At 40.0% G+C, this 25,558-nt stretch overlaps 2 protein-coding genes and 1 pseudogene across 3 annotated transcripts in view; 2 read left to right on the forward strand and 1 right to left on the reverse strand.

Annotated features, from left to right (window-relative positions):
- The window catches only part of LOC115436287 (zinc finger protein 431-like), a 676,852-nt gene extending 657,976 nt beyond the window's left edge, over positions 1-18,876 (forward strand). The window contains exons 1-2 of one of the 2 annotated variants that reach the window (XM_030159099.1): positions 11,782-11,862; positions 17,021-18,876. In XM_030159099.1, coding sequence (XP_030014959.1) covers positions 17,101-18,306 — 1,206 coding nt within the window. In that variant the 5' untranslated portion in view covers positions 11,782-11,862; positions 17,021-17,100 and the 3' untranslated portion in view covers positions 18,307-18,876. Of the gene's footprint in view, positions 1-11,781; positions 11,863-17,020 lie in introns of those variants that run through there. The other variant, XM_030159098.1, reaches the window with a different exon arrangement.
- LOC115436275 (zinc finger protein 664-like) overlaps positions 1-25,558 on the reverse strand; it is a 1,196,486-nt pseudogene that overhangs the window by 678,718 nt on the left and 492,210 nt on the right.
- Positions 11,569-25,558, forward strand: part of LOC115436332 (zinc finger protein 850-like) — a 308,536-nt gene continuing 294,546 nt past the window's right edge. Inside the window, exon 1 of the mRNA XM_030159178.1 lies at positions 11,569-11,763. The gene's annotated coding sequence lies outside the window, so the exon portion shown is untranslated. The remainder of the gene's footprint in view (positions 11,764-25,558) is intronic.

The following is a 25,558-nucleotide window of genomic DNA, read 5'->3' on the forward strand; positions in this document are numbered from 1 at the left end:
GCATCAACAGTGAGCCACTTCAATCCTGGAAAAAGAAGAGAGAGAGAGAGAGAGAGAGAGAGAGAGAGAGAGAGAGAGGAGAGAGAGAGAGAGATAGAGAGAGAGAGAGAGAGAGAGAGAGAGAGAGAGAGAGAGAGAGAGAGGGAGAGAGAGAGAGAGAGAGAGAGAGAGAGAGAGAGAGAGAGACACACACAAGTGTATCTGTCTTTTCTGTGTGATTTCCTCACACTTGGAAAGGACAGACTCACTGCTGAAGTTTCACCTTTTGTCCATTTATTTCTCCATTTATTTCAGAACAAGGATCAGGAGATCAGCCAATTGGATGAATTAAATCAGATGATTGAGCTGATTACAGGATCAGATTAGGTAAAAAACCTTTAAACAAGAAACAAACAAACATCAGTGTAAACACCATAAAACATAAAATAAGCTAAAGTAGATACAACCATAACTGAGCAAGTCAGCAGTTAAGTTACACAATAAATTATACAGATTCCATCAACATTAAATATAATTAAATGAACACAGCAAGTTGAGAACACTTATATACACAGTAGTTTTTAGAAATAACTTATTTTAAGTGTTTAAATTACAACTAATGTTGAAGTAGTTCATTTAGATTTAAACTTTTAGTAAGATATTAAGATTTGAACCACAAACTGATGATTTGGAAAGTTCATATAAAGTGAGTAAAGTTAAGTGCATTTTATTAAGATATTTAAACTAATGAATTTTGGTTTAGTTCATCTTACAGTTTAATGTAAAACTTAACAAGTAATCTTTTATGCTTTAAGACTGTATTAAGGTTAAATTATTCTGTAAATAGCTCCACAACAAGTTACTTTAAATTCATGTTACAAAATACTAACCACAATCAAATACATAATAATAAACCACAGTATGCAGTCTACAAATAAAGTCTAATTATGAACTCAAAAGTTAATAGAAAGCAGTTCAAGTACTAAGTCTAACTTCCATACCAACGGAGCATCCCTGAATTCACCCAAACACACAGCACCAGCTAACAATGAGATTACAATTCGAAAAGAAAGAGAGAAAGAGAGAGTCCTGGGTCCACACCAGTCCACTTTCAGATTCCTCAGTTTTAGTCACGTTAAGTCTTTTCCTCCTTTCCTTTTCGTTGTCACTTCTCCTGTCGATCAAACCTCCTTTCAGTCTCCCCTTTGTTTGAGTTTCCCTCCACCACACAGCTCTCAGGTGGGTCTGATTTCTACCCTTCCCTTCCCCCGCCTTACTAGTGATGTCACCTCCTGCTTCCTGCTACAGAGTGGTGCATTAGAACACACTTCTGTACTCTGAAGACAACAAAACACAGCTTTCAGTCTAGTGTTTGTCTTCACATCTGGATCCTGTGAAGTCTGATCTGGAGGTTTTGAAGTCTGATGTTCTTGTCAGAAGAAGTCGGTGCTGCTGGTTCAGACTCACTGTGTTTCTTCTTCTCATCTGATGCTGAGGTACTGTTTGGTCCAGACGTTGATGATTCATATCTGCGCTAATGATGGGAGAGAGCAGAGGATGACGAGGATCTGTTTGGACACTGATAACACTCCAACTGTTTTGGTGTGTTATGACACTGATTGTCTAGAGTCCTACTTTTTTGTACAACTGTTCAGTTTTTGTCTTTTGTGGAAATGTTTGACACATTCATGTTTGGTACATTGTGAACCTGTGATAAGAGATCTGTCACAGAATCTGAACTGTTGGGATTCTCTCCAATATGGGTCTGTTGGTGACGCTTGTAAGAGGAAGATGACCAGAATATCTTTGTGCACCTATCACAGGGGTACATCACCTTCTTGTGGTGAACACGGCGGTGAGGAAGTAAAACAGACAAGGATCTGAAAGTCTTTCCACACTAGTCACAGTTATGTGGTCCTTCTTCAGTGTAAGTGCGTTGGTGAATTGTAAGTCCACTCATACTGGTGAAATCCTTCCCACACCAGTCACAGTCATATGGTCTTTCTCCAGTGTGGATGCGTTGGTGGTATTTAAGTCCACTCATACTGGTGAAATCCTTCCCACACCAGTCACAATCATATGGTCTCTCTCCAGTGTAGATGCGTTGGTGATTTTTTAAGTCACTTGCTGTGATAAAAGTCTTCCCACACTGGTCACAAATATATGGTCTTTCTCCAGTGTGGATGCATTGATGCCTTTTTAACAAACTCACAAAACTGAACATCTTCCCACACTGGTAACAGCCAGATGGTCTTTCCCCAGTGTGGATGCGTAGGTGCTCCTTCAGTCCCTTCATTCTGGTGAAAGTCTTCCCATACTGGTCACAGTCATATGGCCTTTCTCCAGTGTGGATGCATCAGTGCTTTCTTAACGTACTTGCAAAAGTGAATGTCTTCCCACACTGGTCACAGCTTTATGGTTTTTCTCTAGTGTGGATGCGTAGGTGTTCCTTCAGCCCGCTTATTGTGGTGAAAGTTTTTCCACATTGGTCACAGGTAGGTCTTCCATCCATGTTTCCTGGAATCAGGTGATCTTGGTCTTCCTCCAGATATAACTTTTAGGTTTCAGTTCAAATTCACCTTTGGCTTCTTTCTACATGAAAACACACAGAAACAGAAGAGATGGTCACTGAAATGCAATGGAACAGAACAGAACAAACACATCTATTTGGAACCAGATTAAAGGTGGGGTAGGAGATCTTAGAAAAATGGTTCGAGCAAGCTACAGTTTGAAAATACTCAATTCAAAAGTCCAAACCCCTTTCTTCAGACATGCCCCCAAAGTCTCGCCTCCAGAGCTTGTTTCTGAGGGTTCACAAGCACTGCACTACAAAAATTCCCCCGGCTCCGGCCCCAACTCTGGCCCCGATTCATACATACCTCACTCAGTCTCCTCCAACACCCCCACTCTTACAGACCAGACCGAGTTCAGACCTATCTGGCTAACGTTACATTTCCTAGTAATTTATGTTAGTGACAAAACAGTTTCCCGGTGAACATTCCATCCTCATATAGCTAAGCTCTGGCTCTGGCTTTGTTTCCTGTACAAGTGCTCCAAGCCTCTGAGAACGCACAATTCATGCACGAAGAGGGGTACGTGCAGAGGGGGGAGGGACAATTGGCAGTTGAGTTTGATAGACAGATCACCATTCAGTCATTTTGATTGGGTGCTTAAAATGATTGGAACAGTGTTTTTTCAGTCCTGTCTCTTCCACAGGTGACGACATTTTTAAAATTTTTGTGTTAGAGCATGTAATTAATTGGTTGTAATCGGGGTGTGAAGGGGATTTTAAGCAATACAGTAAACAATGCTCCAGGAAAACATTTTGCAGCCCACCTTTAAGCAGATAGACAAAATCAACTAGTTAGGCAACCGATAAGACATTTTCAAGACAAACCAATATTTGATGGGTTTTCCTTAAGAGATGCGTATGAGACCAGAAAATAACAAATAATAACAGAAATATTGAAAGATGTTGAAAATGTCAGGTTCTCTCCAGTGTTGGCACATTCTTTAATTGTTACAAAATCACAAAACATTGAAAATAACAGTTCACTTTGTTCACTGGAACTAAATCAGATGAATTAAATGCATTATTAGGGTCCAAGTGCTGAGAATTGGCAGCAAAGGCCTTATTATATCTGTAATGTTCTCTATTATTATTATTACTTGTATGTGACGTGTGGGGAACCACAGGTTGTAGATGTGAGGGGGGGGGTGTGGCCTGTGATTGTCGGGGGTGGGGGTGGGGTAGTGGTTTGTGGTTCTGGGGGGTGGGAGGATAGCAGTCCATAATTGTTGGAGCAATGCAAACTGAAGACCCTTTACTATTCCTGTAAATCTTCGGGCCACTCAACTGCTGTATGGGCTCCGCAGGCATGCTGGGTCCTATGAATTAGTCATGTTTCCCCCCCTTAACAGTGGTCCCGGCTGCAGGCACCAATCTTTTTTTGTTTTTTTTTTTCTGATTCCAAGACTTTCTGGAAAATGGTCAAGTCCATGGAAAATAAACTCGCTCCCCCACATTTCCATGTCCTTTGGTGATATCGTTGTCTCTGACAAGTCTCATACAGCTTCGCTTCTCAACCAACACTTTGTCAACTCAGCCCATGTCTTCTCTGCCAAATCCCCCACTGCTGCGCCATCATACTCACCTATGACCTCCAGCTCTGGCACCTTCTCCTTTAGACCCATCATGACCTCGGAGGTTCTAGAGGAGCTCATCAAACTGGACTCTAACAAGTCAGCTGGCTCTGATGGGCTTGATCCCAGGTTTTTCAAAGTTGCTGCTCCGGTCATTGCCGTCCCCATCTCATGGCTGTTTAATATGTCTCTGGAACTGTTTGTCTTTCCCACAGACTGGAAATCCGCACTGGTCTTTCCACTCTTTAAAGGTGGCTCAGGCTCTGACCCCAACTGCTATAGACCTATCTCCATTCTGCCGTGTCTGGCCAAGGTCCTAGAAAAACTGGTTCATAGACAGCTTAGCCACTTCATGGCTTCAAACAATATCCTGTCCAACCTGCAGTTTGGGTTCCGGCCAGGCCACGGGTGCACCACAGCTACTCTGAAGGTTTTGGATGACATTGTTACTTCCTTGGATTCCAAGCAGATCTGCATCACTGCCTTCATCAATTTATCTAAGGCCTTCGATTCTGTCAACCACTCCATCCTCCTGCAGAGGCTCACCAGCATTGGTCTGTCTTTACACTCCTGCAACTGGTTCGCCAGCTGTCTAAACAACCGAGTTCAGCAGGTGAAGACTGAAAACATCTTGTCTGACCCTCTCACGATCATTAAAGGGGTCCCCCAAGGCTCCATCCTGGGCCCAATGCTGTTCTCCATCCACATTAATGATGTAGCCAAGAATGCCGGCAACTCCAAGATCCACCTATATGCTGACGATACCATCTTATACTCAGAGGGCCCCTCTCTCCACTCTGCGGCATCCACACTACAACTCAGTCTCAGTTCTATCGAGCAGTATTTTCATAGCCTTCATCAACACACACAACACATCAACACAAAGAAAACCAAATGCATTATTTTTGACTGGAAACGTAATTCCACCACTGCCCCTAAAATCCTGTGCTGATGGCTCTGAACTGGAGTTTGTGACCCACTACAAATACCTTGGTCTCTGGTTGGACTCATCCATCTCCTTCACCACCCACATTAAGCACCTACAGTCAAAAGTCAAAACTCGCTTGAGCTTTCTATACCGGAATAAGACCTCCTTCACCCACTCAGCCAAACGCACACTTGTTAAAATGACCATCCTGCCCATATTTGATTATGGTGACACCAGCTATAGGATGGCTTCTCATTCCACCCTCAGCAAACTCGACCCTCTCCACCATTCTGCAATCCGTTTCGCCACAGGTGCTCCTTTCTCAACTCACCATTATGACCTATATATTCTAGTTGACTGGACCTCCCTCCACACCAGACGGCTCGGTCACTGGTTCCAGCTCATTTACAAAACCTTACTCAGAAAAACCCCTCTTTACCTCTCCTCCCATCTTCACCTCTCCCATTCTACACTCAATCTTAGGTCCAGTAATCTCATCAGACTCACTATCCCCAAAGCCCGCACTGTCTTTGGTCGCAGCGCCTTCCGATTTGCTGCAGCTAACGACTGGAACACTCTACAAAACACCCTCAAACTCACTGTCCTCACATCTCTCACTGTTTTTAAGCAAAACCTGGAACAAGTTTTAGTTGATTGTTGCACTTGTTGAGTATTTGTCTTTTACATGTCTCACTGTTATTGTTGTAATGTATTTATTTATTAATTGTTTGTTTCTGTAATTGTTTAACCTTGTTTTTACTTTTAGCCCCCTCACCCCCTACCCCTCAAGGAGCCATTGCTCTTTGATCAGGCTGCAATTGTAAATAAGAATCTGTTCTTAACTGCCTGCCTGGGTAAATAAAGGTTAAATAAATAAAAAAAATAACCCACCAGCACCCCCTACCACCAGCACCCCCCCTCGGAGGACAACTTTATTTTTAATATCAGTTTGTGTTTTAGTAACAATCTCAAACTTTACATTCACATGTTCATCCATTCCTTGCTTGTGTACATATACATAGAGTGAGGGGTTATATAGCCAAAAGTGTCCCACCCAGCACACTAAGAGACCAGGTTGCCCCAGACAGCCACCCACCATGGGCCAGTACACACCCCGATGCCCCAGCCAGGCTCCTCAGGGTACCTGGAGACCCCCCCCCCCCCCCATCCCCTCCAACTCCCACCCTTGAACCCCACACCCCCTCAAATCCCCCACACACATAGACACATCCACATATGCACATGCACTTACAAACATCCAGACGCCACACACCCACGTGTACGCTTACACACACACACACACACCTACATGCATAAACACACCCACATATGCACACACCCCCACACCCACCTATACGCCTACACATGCACACACCTACTCAAACTAACAAACCCACATATGCACCCACACACACACAGCCACCTGCATACACCTACACACCCACATGCATGTCTACACATGCACACACCTACACGCATAAACACACCCATATCTGCGCACACACCTACACACACACACACACACACACACACACACACACACACACACACACACTAGGGCTGGGCATCATGGCCAATTTCCATAATCGATTCGATTTCAATTCATAAGGTTCTGAATCGATTAATCACGATTCGATTCAATATCGATTCGATTCAGTATTAATTGATTGATTCTGAGTAATTTAGTGACACCAAAGTACAATTTTGAGTTGTAACCTGATTATTTGAGTACCGCAGTCATGCAACACATCAATACTGGTATCAGTATTGACATTAGAAAGGAAATAAATATGACATTTCAGCAGTAAACAGCTAAAACAGTAAAAGTTGCTCTTATTCAGAAAGCATTTGCTGTATCAAAAGTAATACTTTGCAAAAATATATACTTCTCTATTAACAGTCCAAAACGGCCTTCTCACTGGACTCTCTAAACCAGCTGTAAGACAGCTGCAGTACATCCAGAACGCTGCTGCTTGGGTCCTAACTAGAACCAGGAAATACGACCATATTAGTCCTGTGCTCAGATCTGTGCCATGGCTTCTTGTCACTCAGAGAACAGACTTTAAAACAGCTCTGCTGGTCTATAAGTCTGTCCATGGTCTAGCACCAAAGTACATCTGTGGCATTTTGGTCTCATATGAACCATCTCGGATCCTGAGAACCTCAGGGACTGGTCTTTTGCTGGTGCCTAGAGTCAGGCCTAAACACAGTGAAGCTACGTTTCAGTTCTATGAGCTAAACTCTGGAACAGTGAGACAGGCCTCTACTCTAACAATGTTTGAATCCAGGCTGAAAACAACTCTGTTCAACTGTGCATAGAACAACTGAAAGGGTTCTATCTGACCTTTTACTTTATTTTAATTGATTATTATTTATGTTTTATTGATTAGGTTTTAATTGTGTGTTTTTAACCTGTCTCTTTTCCATTTATGTAAAGCACTGTTAATTGCCCTGTGTATGAATTGTGCTATACAAATAAATTTGTCTTGCCAAAAAAAACTGATGGAATGAAGTCCACATTTTTTAAGGAAAACAAACAAAGTGTCTTCAAAAATAAATAAGACTTATTTCAATCAAAAGCGGTTTTCACAGATTTCTGTACTATTCTAATTTTAAAAATTGCTTATTTAGTTTTTCTGACCCCTCAAAAGCTCCCAGGGAACCCACTCAAACTCTCAGACCCTCCACATACACATGCTTCAGTAGAAAACTATAGAAAACAGCTAATTTAATTCAGTCCCCCAGAGGCACAAACTGCACATTGGCACCTGGAGTGCTGCCACCCCCCCAAGAATGAGCAGCACCACCACAAATCCCCCCAAATCGCGGCAACCAAACACAGCCCTAGCGCCAACCAGAACCCAAAACGGCAACATCAACTGCTAGGAACACCACCGTGGCCCACCACCCCACCAGCAACCACCACACCCCCAATGCCTACACACACACATGCACGCACCCACACACACACCATCCCACAATTGAGAAAGAAAAGCATAATACTTTTTGGGTAGGGGAAATTGACTAAACCATCACGTCTGATAGAAGTCATTTAAATGCTGAGCCACAGTAAAAGAGGAATGGGTTGGAATCATAAAATAAATATGTCCAAACTAATTTCTGGAGGAGGCCAACTCATTTTGAAACAGCAACTCCTCAATGTACACATATACACTAAAACAGTATATGTATGTTTCTGGAGTAAAACAGCCCCTATAGTGAGAACCAAAAATGCCAAAAATGGACTTTGGACTTATTTTTTGGACTTTTATTTGAAATGAATAACATGTAAAACACATGAACAGAAATGGACTTTTTCAATATTTGTCTCTGCCTCTTTTCTTCATGTCTTTATTATATAATACAAATATTTGAATAAAAATAAACTTGTGTCCTTTTTAGAGTGAAATCTGCTGACGTATATGTTAAGTGTACGTGTGCTTCTGCAAAAGCATTTAATGTAGGGAGAACACAGAACTTCCATGATGTACAGATAGAATTATATAGTGAATGAATGTTTTTCTTTGTCAGTTTAACAGTTCCTGTTTTGTCACTATTCTCTGTCCGTTTTCTTACCTGGTTCTTCCTGATCTTTCACTCTTTCTTTCCTTTCTTTCATCTCTCCCTCTTTGCACTGACAACATACACAAATATATTGTATTAAAGTAGATGAAAAATGACATAAATATGAGAAAATACTCATAAGAATACTGATAAATAAAACTCTCTCTCTCTTTGTACTTTAGCCAAAAGGCAAATAACCAAACAATGCATTTTCTATCTAATAAGACACATAAACTGGTACATTTATCCAACTTATAATAGATCGTAATAACTAATAGAATATTTGTTTGCTGTAGAAAATGAAGTCACACCATTTGATCTTACACTCGTACCTGAACCTGGCTTTTTTTTTTTTTTTTAAATCAGTCTTATATCCACGATGAGGCTGGATGTCTGTCTGTCTGTGTCTTTAATATTAACACACACACGCGCACGCACACACACACACACACACACAGATGACACAACAGCAGCTTCTCTCTGTCCAGTTCAAACAGAGGACAGACGTGGACTGAACTAGAGCCCGACCGATTAACTGGCCGGCTGATTAATCGGGCCGATTACAGCATATCACCAATTAATCAACATCGGCCAATATGTAGCCGATATATTAACTTTTTTTGCTGTGTGGGGATTCTGTCGCTCGCTGCTACTGTGTGTGTGTGTGTGCTGCCCGGAGAATAAGAGGAACTTTAAAGCGAATTAATGTCACTTTCACTCCTGCTCGGACACACACAATCACATAATCACGGAGCTACACCCCCCACCCCACCCCACCCCCGCTCGCGCACTGTGACAAGGATGGACTGTTTATTCCTCCCCATCCCCCCATCCCGGCGAAAATCACGGACCGCTACCACGCGCTCTGACAAGGATGGACAGCTACCCCCCCATCTTATAAAGTCTTCACACACCCCACCCCCCCCCCCACCCACACACACCCATGTCCATGCACTTCCTGTTTACCTCACAGTTTCATTCTGCCAGCAGGCCTGGGTGTTAATAGTGTAGGGGAGACTGGGGACAGTTGTAACACTGGTCCGATAGATGCTTTATACTTCATTCATCCCATGGGGAAATTTACAATCAGTCAGTTCAGTTGTAACTCTTGCAATTGCTCCAATCAGGAACAACTTGGGACTCACCTAATTCACTCTGCACATGCTCAGTTTAGTCCTTAGTCCACATAAGAAGTTGTAGTGCCATTAGGCAGACACATCAAAATTTGTGAGTGAAAACATAATTGTGTGGTAAGTAATATTTGTTGCTCTAATTATTTTTGTGTTTGCATTTGAAAGCTGTGTAAATTATATTTGTGAGATAAACAAAGATTTATGCAACTGTTTATCCACCTGTCCACAATTATCTAATATAAGATTAGTATATCCTGTGTAGATCAGTGTTCTTATTTCATGTATCAGCCAATATATCGGTTATTGGCCAATATCGGATATCGGCTTTTTTAGCCCCCAATATCGGCATCGGCCCCAAAAATCCCATAACAGTCGGGCTCTAGACTGAACCACCTGGAACGTTCCCTAGTTAGAAAAAACACATCAGCTAACTCCCACCTAACAACATACACAGGGATCTACGTTTCAATACAGCAACCATAAGGACTGGCGATGATAATAAGGTGTTGGTACTGAGTGGTAGAAGTAAAGGAATGGGTCACATGTCCTGGTTTAAGCCAGGTACTGGATCTGACCAACTCTGGAAGGATGTGCATTGGTCTGAGCCTCTGAGTCATGGAAAGGTGGGAGGGGCAGAATGGATAAAAAAAACAAACAAAAAAAAACAAAAAACATTTTCAAGATGAGGTGTGTGTGTGTTGTTGTTAAATGGTTGCATTTCAACTATGTACTGTACATGATTAAAAAGTGAAAAAAAAAATCTCTTATATCTTAGGGGTGCTAGGATTCAATCTAGGGGTGCTTCAGTACCCCCAAAAACAGCCTAGAAACACCACTGGTTTACATTCTGTTCCCGGTGCCCACGGCAGCCCCGTTTGGACCAAACGTAGTGCACCGATTATGGAACAAAATTTGATTATGGAGAAAAAAATGGACAAAATCCCACAGTGCACTACGTTTGGTCCAAACTGGGCTGCCGTGGACACCAAGAACAGAATCTAAACCTAGATTTAAACATCTGTCCCAGTGCACTCACCAGAATGGGATGTTGGATAGAACTTTGCTCATGGACGTTAGTGCAGCTCACACAGCCCGAATTTACATCCACTGTAACAGGAGACATGGGAATAAAAAACAGGATGAACATTTAACTTTAACTAAACAACCGGAGCATGTTCAAGCAGCGCGAGGACTGAAAAGGAAATCCATCCAAAGTCACGTGACCGTCTCCGCTTCACTGCACGAGAGTTAGGAGCTCCGGTACCGGCTAACTATAGCAGAGAGCACCGAGATATCCAGGAGGAAAAAGACTTGGACAGATTTGAGCTCAAACTGCTCCTAAGTATCAAAAGATGAGAATCTGTGTCCAAACCCACCGACAAACATCGAGTAGAATGAAGTTGGATGAACCCGCTTCACGGCTTGTCTCTGGCTCTAACTGCAAAAACAAAGGAGGAACAAACGGGGCTGGCACTTCCTGGAATGACAACAGCTGAATTCTGATTGGTTGATCATATCGATACAGCCTTTTGATTGGTCCATGTAAAGTATCGCGTGTCTCAGTAACTGAACGAATTGTTATTTAACGAATTGTTCTGTTACATCAGTTTTGCTTTTTAAACAATGCCCCTAGTATTATTCAAAAAGGCTAAGGGTATTGTTTAAAAAGGAAAACTGATATAACGTTTCCAGTGGTTCAACTCCCTACAGCAGCAGCGCACTGATGACGCCTTCGAGCTGCGACACACAGACCTGCAGACCAGAGGGATGAACTGGAGTCGGAGCCGGCAGGTTGGGTGGAAATAAAGTTTCTCCATGACCCTCTGTGGATATAAGGACGTCTGCGGAGGAGCCCGTATTGTTTTCAGGTGGATCTACATGATGGAATGGAGCGAGTGTTGAGTTTGAGCAGCTGTGAGACGGAGGAGTTGAACATGGAGCAGCATTAGTCCGGAGATAGCCCCAGGCAGCAGAGCCACAACCAGGAGGAGGAGAGTCCCACGGCAGAGTGAAGAAGTGTTCCACAGTCCGACTGGATAGGACAGCACAGGGAAAACTGTGGAGGGAGGGAGTGAGTGGGAAACCGGCAAAGGAGAAGAGAAACACAGACAGCAGGTTAGAACTAGAACAGGTAACTCTAGTGCAGTGAAGCGGAGACGGTCACGTGACTTTGGATGGATTTCCTTTTCAGTCCTCGCGCTGCTTGAACATGCTCCGGTTGTTTAGTAAAGTTAAATGTTCATCCTGTTTTTTATTCCCATGTCTCCTGTTACAGTGGATGGAAATTCGGGCTGTGTGAGCTGCACTAACGTCCATGAGCAAAGTTCTGTCCAACATCCCATTCTGGTGAGTGCACTGTGTTCTGTTTTCAATAAAACATCAGAAATAGCCGTGGGTTTCAGCTTTAGCCTTTGAATCACCGTGGCTGCTGCCTTCCATACACACAACAACAAAAGCACCTCCTGCTTCTACCATACCGTGGTAAGGATAATGTTCGACTGCCCTCTGGTGGTGAAACTGAATTGGTGCAAATCACTCCTATCAACACATCCCTCTGTCTGTAGATCAGGGCTCTCAAACTCATTTTCTTTCAGGTTCTACATTCAGCCCAATTTGATCTCCAGTGAGTAAAATAATGACATAATAACCTATAAATAATGACAACTCCAGATTTTTGTCGTGGTTTTAGGTGCAAAACCCCCCCCATTAAATTATGAAAATACTTACTTTCTAAACTATCCAAACAAAAAAGATGTGAATGACCTGAAAAAACTGAAATTTCTTAAGAAAAATAAGTGCAATTTTCACAATATTCTGCCTCAACTTATCATTTATACATGTGCATTATGGATCGGATCTACAAAGGCCCTAAACAGTTAGTAACAGGCAGAAAATTGTTAAAGTTGTACTTAATTTTCTTTAGACATTTCAGGTTGTTCATATTTGTTCAGGTTATTCTCATTTTATTGTTTCAGGATAGTTTGTAAATGTAAATATTTTCATAATTTGCTGTTATTTTTTGCACTAAAAGACAAACATTTGAAGTTGTCATTGTTTACGAACATAATGTAATTTTTTTTTTTTTTTTTTTTACATCAAACCAAGAAGAAAATATGGAGTCCTTATTCTTTGTAGGTCATTATGCTATTATTTTACTTGAGATCATATTGGTCTGTATGTGGAGCCTTTAGTAGAACTAGTTCAACAACCTTGACAGTCAAATTTTTGCACTTTGCAAATTCATCCCACGGGCCGGATTGGAACCTTTGGTGGGCCGCATGTTTGAGGCCCCTGCTTTAGATGAAAACTGAATATTACCAATACTAGGCAATCACAGATTGTACTCATGCATCTAAACTGACATTATCAGATGAACCACTCTGAACATTCAACTCTGCATTTATGCATTTTTAGTTTAACCAAACAACATTTGTTACGTCTCTGAACTCATGTAAACTCTTTTAAAGATTCAGTCTCTCAGGTGGTTTGACAGTGCGTCCTGATCTTCTGAGCACAGGTGATTGGTCACTTTGCTCAACACTGTCCTTAACAGGTGAGGTTGGTTCAGGCGTTGTGTTCTTGTAGTCCTCACACTGTCTGTCTTGTGTTCTTATTGTCTCCTGTGTACACAATAAACTCCTCCGGTTTCTCCTTAGTATCAGTCTATCTTCAGTTTGCACCTTGTATGATCTCAGCCTCACTTCCTCCAATACAGTTACTTTTTTGGCCCAGATGTTTGTATCTTCCACTCTGACTGTGTCATTGAGTACAAGTGGTTTTAAACTTTTGGTGGACTTGTCATAGCTTACTTTTTGTCTCTTTTGCAACAGTTTCATTTTGTCTTTCACTTGTTTGTGTTTCTTAGTAGTTGTATAAGGAACAGTGGTCGTAGTTGCCCTCCCATAAGTATCTCTGCAGGAGTTTTACCATGTTCTACAGGTGAAGCTCTGTAACTCAGTAGTGCCAAATAAGGATCTGCCTTACTGTCTGGTGTTTATTTGAGTAACTGTTTTACTATGTGTACCCCTTTCTCTGCTTTCCCATTAGACTGAGGATACAGTGGGCTTGAGGTCACATGTTTAAAGTCATATTCCTGAGCAAATACTTGGAATTCTCTACAACTATAGTAAGGTCCATTGTCACTTTAAACAATCTGAGGTATGTCATGTCTTTAAAGATTGATTTCATGTGTGTTATTACACAAGTAGCAGACATGTTTAACAGTAGCGTCATCTCTGGATAGTTCGACGCATAGTCTATGACTAACAAGTAGTTGTTACCATCCAGGTGGAACATGTCTGTCCCTACTTTTTGCTGTGGTTCATCTGGAATCTCTGTTATTGTTAAAGGCCCTTTGGTTTGTTTTACCTGGTGTTTGATCCATGTGTCACAAGTTGTCTTCATTCTTTCTATATCTGCATTTATTCCTGGCCCATAGACTGCTGTTCTAGCTCTTGGTTTGTATTTCTATGCCTAGATGTTCCTCATGCAGTCTTTTTAACATTTCTTTTCTCATTGAGCGTTTGATTATTACTCTGTCTTGTCTCAGTAAAGTCCTTTAACCACACTTAGCTCTGCTCGTATGTTGTAGTTTGGTTGGAAATCACCTCTTGACCATTTTCCATTGAACATTGGTATTACTTTTTGCAGAGCAGTGTCTTTTTGTGTCTCCACTGTTATTTGTTTAGATTTCATGTCTGACATAGGAAGTGACTTGGCTCTTGGCCGATGCAAAAGCAAACTGGTTCTTTGGAGGCACCAGGTTGGAACCAGTTAAGGACTGGCTCTAGCACCAGCACTGATCTAGCACCTGGTTCAAGGTTCTAATAGTTTTGGATTTTTCATTATAGTTTAGTTTTATTTAGTTTTTACTTTTTTTCTGTAATTCAGTTAGTTTTAATTAGTTTTTAGAGCAGGTTTGATCGTTTTTATTAGTTTTCTTTTTTTTTTCTAAAATGCTGAGTTTTAGTTTAGTTTTAGTATTAGTTTGAGTTTTTTCATATCTTTTCTCTTCCTTGCCGTCGTATTTAGATAAATCTTGTACAGGACTCTGCTGCTTTCTCCCAGCTTTAGTCTCCATGTTTCCAGGTAGAGTTTGGACCAGAAGATGACTCTAAATGACAAGTGACGAAAAGTGACGGTCTGTGAAGTGCCGTATGGTGCCAACAGCTAAAATTACTCGAGTGAAATAAACCGATTTCATATCAATCTGACATTGACAATGACGAAAACAAAGGGAATTTTATCCATAATTTGTATAAGTTTTAGTTAGTTTTGTAAACACACAATACAGTTTCAGTTTATTGTTTTTTCTTTTAATTATAGCTTGTATTTATTTCAGTTAACGAAAATGTTTTTCCATTCTAGTTTTCATTATTTCGTTACCAATAATATCCTTGACCAGGTTCTTTTTGCTGGAAAAGGGGTATAAGTCTGTGAGATGACGTCTGCTTGAACATATGGTGAGGTAATCATTACCCGTACGAGGGGAAAGCATTGTCATTGGAAAGGGTGGGGCTTATCAGGATGAACCGCCATTTCTCCTTTAAAAGTTCCAGAGAAGAGTTCATCCTCTGAACTATCTGATTGATAACTAAGCAGAGATGACTGTTGGGCTGGTGTGTGTGTTTTATGTCTGTGCCTTGTTCTTTTCCCTGTGAGCTCTGGTTTCTGTTCCTCCGTCTCCTATGTGCATCAGCTACATTCTGTGCATTTGAAACATTTAGATGTCCACATACAGTCAAGGAAAAAAAAAATCTTATACCACCCCTTGTTTTCTTCAATTTCTTGTTCATTTTAATGCCTGGTCCAACTAAATGTACATTTGTTTGGACAAATATAATGAGAACAACAAAAATATCTCATAGTAGTTTAATTTCAGAGCTGATATCTATCCATTTAACATGTTTTCTTAGTTAGTAGTAGTTAGTTAGTACTGGATTGCATAACCATTGTTTTTGATGACTTTTGATGGTCTAATCATTTTTTTCCTCGATTGTATATCCTCTGGGGGTATATATCTGTCTCTGTCGTCTTGTATGTCACAATGTCGTTTATAGCCCCCTTGATCATGGTCTTTTTTTTTTTTTTTTTTTTTACATATATTCATCCTTTGAGTCATGTAAGTTGTCATCATCTTCCTATTCTGTAACTTCCTACCTCTACAGTCTATAGCTCTTCTCTCTCTCATTTGTCTTTTCTCTTTGCTTCATTTAAATTTCTTTTAACAATTTGCCTGGAGTCGTTTACCTCTCGTGGCTCACGTCCATCTCTGCCGCCATGCTCCACAAGTCTCCAAATGTCAGTTTAAATATTTTCCATTATATTATGTTCAGTTTCACACAAAATGTGCCAATGATCTACACTATATTTCCAAAAGTATTGGCTCACCTGCCTTGACTCACATATGAACTTACTTTGTTCACTGGTGCACAGTCATATTAGGACAGGAAGGGGCCATCCCCAAACTGTTCCCACAAAGTTAAGAGCATGGAATTGTCCAAAATCTCTTGGTATGCTGAAGCAAGAGATTTTGGAAAATTCCAAATTGGGATTTTATTTTTGGCCAAAATTGTGCAGCCGTACATGGATGAACAGCAAACTGAAGTAGAACTATTAAAAAGTAGAACAGCTGGTGTTAGAATAATTACCAATAACTAGAACTAATGTACATAAGTGTTAATACTACTACTACAAATACAAGTATTAACAGTGGATGTACTACTACTACTACAACTGCTAGTACAAAAGAACTCATTTGTACATTGTTGAATCTCCATCAGTTTTCAAATGTACAATAAGAATATTGAGTTTTCACACATATTCAGGCCCTCAAAATTTCCTGCAACACTTTAGAATAAGAATGATAACAGAGAACTTTACAGATACAATTAGGCCTTTGCTGCCAATTCTCAGTACTTGGACCCTAGTAATGCATTTAATTCATCTAATTTAGCTCCAGTGAACAAAGTAAACAGTTATTTTCAGTGTTTTGTGATTTCGTAACTATTCAAAGAATGTGCCAACACTGGAGAGAACCTGACATTTTCAACATCTTTCAATATTTCTGTTATTATTTGTTTTTTTCTGGTCTCATACACATCTCTTAAGGAGAAACCATCAAATATTGGTTGTGTTGAAAATGTCTCATCGATTGCCTAACTAGTAGATTTTGTCTATCTGCTTAATCTGGTTCCAAACAGATATGTTTGTTCTGTTCTGTTCCATTGCATTTCAGTGACCACCTCTTCTGTTTCTGTGTGTTTTCATGTAGAAAGAAACCAAAGGTGGATTTGAACTGAAACCTAAAAGGCATATCTGGAGGAAGATCAAGATCACCTGTTTCCAGCAAAAATGGATGGAAGACCCACCTGTGACCAATGTGGAAAGACTTTCACCACAATGAGTGGGCTGAAGAAACATCTAAGCATTCACACTGGAGAAAGACCATATAACTGTGACCAATGTGGGAAGACTTTCACCAGAATGAGTGGGCTGATGGAACACCTACGCATTCACACTGGAGAAAGACCATATGACTGTGACCAGTGTGGAAAGACTTTCATCACAGCAAGTAACTTAAAAAGGCACCAACGCATCCACACTGGAGAAAGACCATATGACTCTGACCAGTGTGGGAAGACTTTCACCAGAATGAGTTGGCTTAAGAAACACCGGCATATCCACACTGGAGAAAGACTATATTACTGTCACCAGTGTGGGAAGACTTTTTCCAGTATGAACGGGCTTAAAATTCACCAACGTATCCACACAGGAGAAAGACCATATACCTGTGACCAGTGTGGGAAGACTTTCACCAGAATGGGTGGACTGAAAATCCACAAACGCTTCCACACTGGAGAAAGACCATATGACTGTGACCAGTGTGGAACGGCTTTTACTACAGCAAATAACTTAAAAATCCACAAACGCATCCACACTGGGGAAAGACCATATGGCTGTGACCAGTGTGGAAAGGCTTTCACCACAGCAAATAACTTAAAAATGCACCAACGCATCCACACTGGAGAAAGACCATATGACTGTGACCAGTGTGGGAAGAATTATTCCAGTATGAATGGGCTTAAAATTCACCAACGCATCCACAGTGGAGAAAGACCATATGGCTGTGACCAGTGTGGAAAGGCTTTCACCACAGCAAATAACTTAAAAATCCACCAACGCATCCACACTGGAGAAAGACCATATTACTGTGACCAGTGTGGGAAGGCTTTCATCAGAATGAGTGGGCTTAAAATCCACCAATGCATCCACACTGGAGAAAGACCATATTACTGTGTCCATTGTGAACAGGGTTTCACCTCAGCAAGTGACTTAAAAATCCACCAACGCATCCACACAGGAGAAAGACCATTTAACTGTGAACAGTGTGGTAAGACTTTCAGATCCTTGTCTGCTTTGCATTCTCACCACAGTGTTCACCACAAGAAGTTGATGTACCCCTGTGATAGGTGCATGAAGATATTCTGGTCATCTTCCTCATACAAGCGTCACTTACGGACCCATATGAGAGAATCCCATCCAGTGCAGATTCTGTGACAGATCTTTTATCACAGGTTAACAATGTACCAAACATGAACGTGTCAAACATTTCCACAAAAGACAAAAACTGAAAAGTTGCACAAAAAGTAAGACTCTAGACAATCAGTGTCATAACACACCAAAACAGTTGGAGTGTTATCAATGTCCAAACAGATTATGGCCATCCTCTCCTCTCTCCCATCATCAGTACAGATGTGAATCATCAATGTCTAGACCAAACAGTACCTCGGCATCAGATGAGAAGAAGAAGAAGCACAGCGTGTCTGAACCAGCAGCACTGACTTCTTCCTCCAGATCAGACTTCTCAGGATCCAGATGTGAAGACAAACACCAGACTGAAAGCTGTGTTTTGTTGTCTTCAGAGTGAAGAAGTGTGTTCTAATGCACCACCTTCACAAAACAGTGACATTACAGAAGCTCCACCTACCACCAGATGAAAAGTTCAACTAGTGGAGGTCAACAAGGACCTGGTTTCTATTCAGATACTACTTCTGATTGAATTTGTGGACATTGAATCAGTTGGAGGTCACATTAACTGAAAATATTCGGTTATTGATGCTTTTTTTTTTTTTTTTAAAAGATGATGGAAATTTCTGAAGGGTGTCCGTCATTTTGATAAATTAAAATACTGAGGGTAATCTACCAAAGAAAAGTTTCACACACCATTGAACAGAACCTGGACCAGGATCGCTGGTCTGTCTGTGTCTGAACAAGGCGTCAAACAGTCCATAACAGCATCCTACCTGTATAGAACCCTACGGCGCCACTGTTCAAAACTCTGCTGAATGGGCTACATGCACAAGCCTATGTGACGTACTTCCAATTTCATACATAGCTGCTGGAGCGTTTCCACTTAAGGTTAGCTCTTTGTAATAAGTGTAGCTTGCAAACAAATTTAAAATGAGTCAGTGGAAGAAAGAGTTCAAGTCAGTGCAATTCCTTAAACAAATGAAAAAATACAGTGGGTGGTAAACATATGCCATGACAATTTGACCATCTCATCACACACCAAGGTCTGCAGCAGACACTTCACAAGAGAGCAGCTCATAGAACCAGCCGTTCCTGAGGCTCCAAGAAGACTTGACAAAGGTGCTGTTCTGAAACTTTTGAAGTGGAATAGCTCTGAGGTTGTTCTACCACGGCGTAGTGTGTGGGAGAGAACGGAGCGGCCCAGCGAACAAGTCTGTGCTGATGAGCAAGAGGAACATATGAGTGTGACCCACCTGGACCAGGACTACTGCTGTGGCCCTGAACCCTCTATACTGGACATGTCTGCATCAGCTTCAGAAGATCTGTCCCAACAACTGGACCATCTGAGAAAGCAATTAGAGGAGCTACGTCTCCAGCCAGAGTTTGGGTTACAGCGGTTTGCCGGCTCTGACGACGGCATCAGGTACCAGGTACATTTATAAAATAAACTCCAGTTGTCTACAGAACATTCCACCTAACTTTTGAACATGGCCTGTAGTACACGTAGGTTCAACACAAATATCTTTGCCTCTTTTAACCGTTGGTTGCTTCATTTAAATATCCGTATGTTACCGATGAAATAAAGTTTCTGAATCGTTAGCTTATGTGATGAAATGTTAGCTTAGCTGTTCAACTTTACATCAGTGTTGTTTTTATTTTAAAATGATTATTCACTTGTGTCAGATAATTTCAAGTAGAATACTGTTTATCTTTTCTCACTAGATTTCCAAGTTCTGACCATCTGATGGCATTTTGGTTCCTGATTGAGACTCATGTCTATAAAAGGATTCATGTCTCAAGAGCTACATCAGCTGCTTCAAGAAATGAAGAAGTAGTCCCACCTGCTGGTCCATCTACGGTAAATCATGGCCTTTGGTTTGAGTTATTGAACCAGAAATGGGCAGAGGTGGATAAACCAGGTTCAGAAAGTCAAACTCTTGCTATAGCTTGGTTTTACCAACAGGTGATTTGACTAATTAGCTCATGGACCAGCAGGTGGATTTATGTTGGTAAAACCAAGCATGGCCGGATTTAGTACTTTCTGAGCCTGGTTTGTCCACCTCTGGAAATAGGATGATGTATTTGTGCAGGTTTTCTACCTGTAGTATGTAGATAGACTTAAGTGCATTTGACATGTATCAGTTCATTACATCAGTTCAATGTTTTCATCATGACATGGATTGTCATTCAGAACCATAATTCAATCCATCCTTTATTTATCCTCCTAGAGACAGCTGCTCCAGCTAATAGATAAGTTCTTCCTCTTCCTTGTCTTCCTGTCTGTTGGTTTGAAGGACACACACCTTGCACATGGCTTCAGCGTACACCTGTCAACTGTGAGCCCCATCATCGCAACATGGATATGTTTTTGAGCCACTGCAGTAGGGTCTGAATGCATTTGGCTTCCATGTGAAGAAGTGCACGCTTACATCCCACAGGAATTCCCAGGTTTCCCAGACACACAAGTTATGTTTGATTGTCCTGAGCTGAGGTGTCAAAGCCCATCCTCACCCCTCCTTCAGAGGTACTCCTCATACAAATGAAAGCCCTGGTTGGCAGAGCCCCACATGGTGCAGTGACATTTATCTGTCATCTGTATGGTGGTTCAATGAGCCAGAAGGAGATACTGAAACCATCAGGGATAGCTGAGCTGCTGGATGAAGACATGGCAATGATGGTCGATTAGAAATGGAATCATAGGAACATTTCATATCTCAGTTATTTGGACCAAAGTTATCACAGTTATCATTATTATCGCAGTATTGTTGAAATGTCCTCAAAATGTTCAAAAAGTACTTATGCACACACTGAAATAATTCAACCAAGATTTATTTAGGAAAAAAACCCAATAAAATAACAGGCACCATGTACTTTCTGTTGCAGAAACATTCAAATACTAACATGTAAACATCAAACATACAAATGTACATTAAAGATGACACCTTCTGGACAGAAGAGGGAACTGCACTTTGGGACAATTGTCGATAAGAACAGAGAATACTTTTGTGTACATTCAGCGCTCAAGACTGAGGTTAAGATGTTCAGTCCACAAGGGGAAAAAAGCTGGAACATTTTCAAAAGAGAAAAGAAAGTTATTTTGAATAAACATCAATAGTTTTCACTGTGTTTTTCTCCTTAAATGTTATTTTTCTGTTTTCACAGACAAGTATGTGTACGAACACAAATGGTCAGCCTTGTGTCTAATTGTTGTTTGCTCTTCTGGATCTACATGTATTGGCTGCACAGGGTAGTCCTCCTGTGCCCACACAACAAAGTCCCACCACTGCTTCCCTGTCATTAACAGTTGTCTTTGGACTTACCAGTAATATGCATGGCTCCTCTGGACTTTAGGGGAACCACATTCCATTTGCACAGACTTGCAGTCTATGAAGTTGTGTCCATTTGAATGAATTTATTTTGGTTTGTACATCAATCATTGCACTTAGTACAATAATTATAATAAACATAAAAACCAAAAAAGGAATAGTCTAGAAGCAAAAGTTTATTTTTTTTTGCCTATCCTTTTCACCTGATCCACTGCTTACATTAAATTAAATGTGTACAGCATCGAGCTAATGCATATGTGTAAATGATAAACTGAGGCAGAATATTGTTAAAATTGCACTTGTTTTTCTTCAGACAATTCAAGTTGTTCATGTTATTCAGATCTTTAAGGAAACTTTGTAGATGTAAACCTGATCATAATAGAATTTTACTTTTTTTAACTGGTATTTGACTGGTCCGGCCCACTGCAGATCAAACTGAACTAACATGAGTTTGACAGCCCTGATGTAAATAACAGTTTAAAAACAGAAATGCAAATGAATGATCAAGAGAATGAGAACAAAACAAAATTGTAACTTAAAACTGCAACTTCTTAAGCCACAAAATTTACGAAAGGAGTAGGAGGAAGTCTAAAGTGATCTAATCTGACCCGAAGATATTACACTGAGACCTCCAGTGGGTCAAACCAGTAAAATACAATCATAATAATCTATAAATACTCACAACTCCAAATTTTTTTCTTATAGTAATTGTAAATATTTTTCTATATTTACACTAAAACAAAGTATAATTAAAAAAAAAAAAGAAGTGAATAACCTGAACAAATATGAACAACCTGAAATGTTTCAAGAGAAGTAAGTACAATTTTAATGATATTCTGCCTGATACTAAATATTTTTGTGTTTGTAGATCCACTGTGATCCATAAGTTATAAGGAACATGTGGAAATGATAAACTGAGGCAGAATATTGTTCAAATTACACTTATTGTTTGAGTTTGTTCATGTTATTCACATTATTTGAAAGGATAGTTCTTAGATATAAACATTTTCATTGTTTAATTTTACTTTTTTTGCTCTAAAACACAGAGAAAAGTTTGGAGTTGACATTATTTCTATATTATTCTGTTATTATTTTACTGGTTGTTGAGTTTGACAGCCCTGTTTTAGAAGCTAAAGTGCAGGTTCAACAGCTGACTGGACAGATAATGACTCTGACTGCTGTTTCTAAACATCCACACATGTATTTACAGAACCAGAACCACAACCCTTCTACATGTCGTCTGTGATGAAACAACACATTTGACCAAAACATCAACCATACGATTCTTCCATATGTTTTAGTCTTGGTTGAAATCTGGTTCATGCACTAAAGCTGTTTCCAGGTTCTACAGTTGTGACAGTTTGGGTTTGAAGCTTTAATTTATTTATTTTATGTTGTTGTTTTTTTTTAAGGGGTGCCAGCCAGGTCTGCCTCCTTGCATTTAAGATGTAAAGTCAGTTAGTCGGTTTAATACAGTCTTTTGTATATACTTGAGGTTTTGGTCACTTAGTTTTTGTCTGTTTATCATACCTCAAACCAAACAAAGGATGCCAGTCTAAATTAAACACCCGACACATTAAATGACAAGGAAAGAATTCACACATTTAAACCAACTAAAATTCAAAATCATGTATTGAACCATTAATGCACAAAAACACACAAATTCAAACACACAGTTTACCCCCTAAAGTCCAAACTCAAAAAAAAAAAAAAAAATACACCAACAAAGCAAAATCAAACACAAAATTTCCACTTTAGGTTTGTAGTAGACTTTTAGGAGAAAAGGAAAAAAAAACAGTTCAGTTTGTTTTAACTAAAAATTCCTCTCCCGGTTTTCCAGTCTCTTAGAACAAAGAAGAAAAAAAAAAATCCAGTTCATCTCAGTTCATTCGTAAAATAAAAAAAGAAAATCCACCAACCAAAGCAAAATCAAACACTAAATGTCTACTTTAGGTTTGTAGCAGACTTTTAGAAGAAAAGAGACAAAAAGTAAAAAACAAACAAACAAAAAAAACAGTTCAGTTTGTTTTAACTAAAAATTCCGCTCCGGGTTTTCCACAGTCTCTTTGAACAAAGAAGAAAAAATAAAATAATCCAGTTCATCTCAGTTTATTTGTAAAATTAAGAAAAAAAAAAAAAAGCATAGTTCAATTCCAGGGCTTGAGAGAGAGAGAAAAAAAAAACTTGATTCCCGCTCTGTCCTCACGGCTCTGTCATTTAGTCAGTCAGTCCAGTCCAGTCCAGTCAGTCTGGGATCCGGTCCGGGTTCTATGCTTGTTTTTTTAATTTTGTTTTGTTTTTTTAAAATCCTACAACTTTATCGATCCATGTCTGGACATGCATTCTGAAGAATTACAGAAAACTTTTTTTTTCCCCCAGACTGAGCATCAATATCAGCCTTATGCTGAAACAGTATTTGTTAAAGAACATTATTTAAAAAAAAAAAAAAGAAAAAAGAAAGAAAGAAAGAAAAAGAAAAGAAAAGAAAATTAATAACAAAAATAAAAGACAGAAATCTATTCAGGTATCAATACATTTAAATGTTCATACACAATCAAGGCTTGGTGAAACTGAACCAAGTTGTCCCACAGTGGTATTGGACCGTCTGAACAGTGACACACAGAACACATAAGAAACAAGTGGGACAAAGAAGGAAATGGACTTATTGACACTGAAAGATGGGAAAACATCTGCAAACTACAGTGGATGACCTCCAGCTCCAACAACTGGAGGGAATTCTGTTGGAAAAATACTGGTAGAATTTTTTTTTGTAACTCCTGTCCAGAAAAAAACATTGCGGTCAAGCCAGCTGACTCTCCTTTTTGCGAAGTCAGTCCAGCCGCTCTAACATTTCAAGTGCTCCCGTATTACGAACTTTACGGTAAATACACGGTGGTGGTTGAGAAAGTCAGCGCTAGGATGCTACAGTGTGGACCATCTTCCGGTTTTCAAAATAAAATGTGGGTTATTGATGTCAGTGTGAGTCTTCACTGGTTTTTAACCATTCTATCGTCCGCGGTGACTTGCCGTACGTGTTTGCTGGCAGCAGTGATTCAGGATACACCCCAGACCCTTTGAACAGATTAAAACATTTTGTTTCCATCTCTTCAATAAATGTTTATCTTGTATTGAGCTAAAATGCTAACATTTACTATGTTAATTTCATTAAAAATATGGAAATTATTCAAATGTAATAAAAAGAGGTGTAACTCAACCAGCCCATGTAGTACTATGATCCTGCAGTGATTTTGAGTCAATAGGTCACATGACCTGGAAGCTGAAATGCTAATATTTACACTAAAAAAATCATTAAAAATAGCAACAGTGTTAAAATGTCACAAAAATGACCGTAACTCATTCAGACAGTATCATACTACAATTCTGCAGTGATTTTGGGTCAATAGGTCACATGACCTGGAAGCTATTGAGCTGAAATGCTAATATTTACATTGAAAAAATCATTAAAAATAGCAACAGTGTTAAAACATCACAAAAAAGACCGTAACTCTTTCAGCCAATGCTATACTAAAATTCTGCAGTGATTTTAGGTCAATAGGTCACATGACCTGGAAGCTATTGAGCTGAAATGCTAATATTTACATTGGAAAAATCATTAAAAATAGCCACAGTGTTAAAACATCACAAAAAAGACCGTAACTCTTTCAGCCAATGCCGTACTACAATCCTGCAGTGATTTTGGGTCAATAGATCACATGACCTGGAAGCTATTGAGCTGAAATGCTAATATTTACACTAAAAAATTCCTTAAAAATAGCAACAGTGTTAAAATGTCACAAAAAAGACCATAACTCATTCAGCCAGTACCGTACCATGATTCTGCAGTGATTTTGGGTCAATAGGTCACATGACCTGGTAGCTATTGAGCTAAAATGCTAATATTTACATTGGAAAAATCATTAAAAATAGCCACAGTGTTAAAACATCACAAAAAA

This window comes from Sphaeramia orbicularis, chromosome 16 (genome assembly GCF_902148855.1).
Source record: "Sphaeramia orbicularis chromosome 16, fSphaOr1.1, whole genome shotgun sequence".
NCBI lineage: Eukaryota > Metazoa > Chordata > Actinopteri > Kurtiformes > Apogonidae > Sphaeramia > Sphaeramia orbicularis.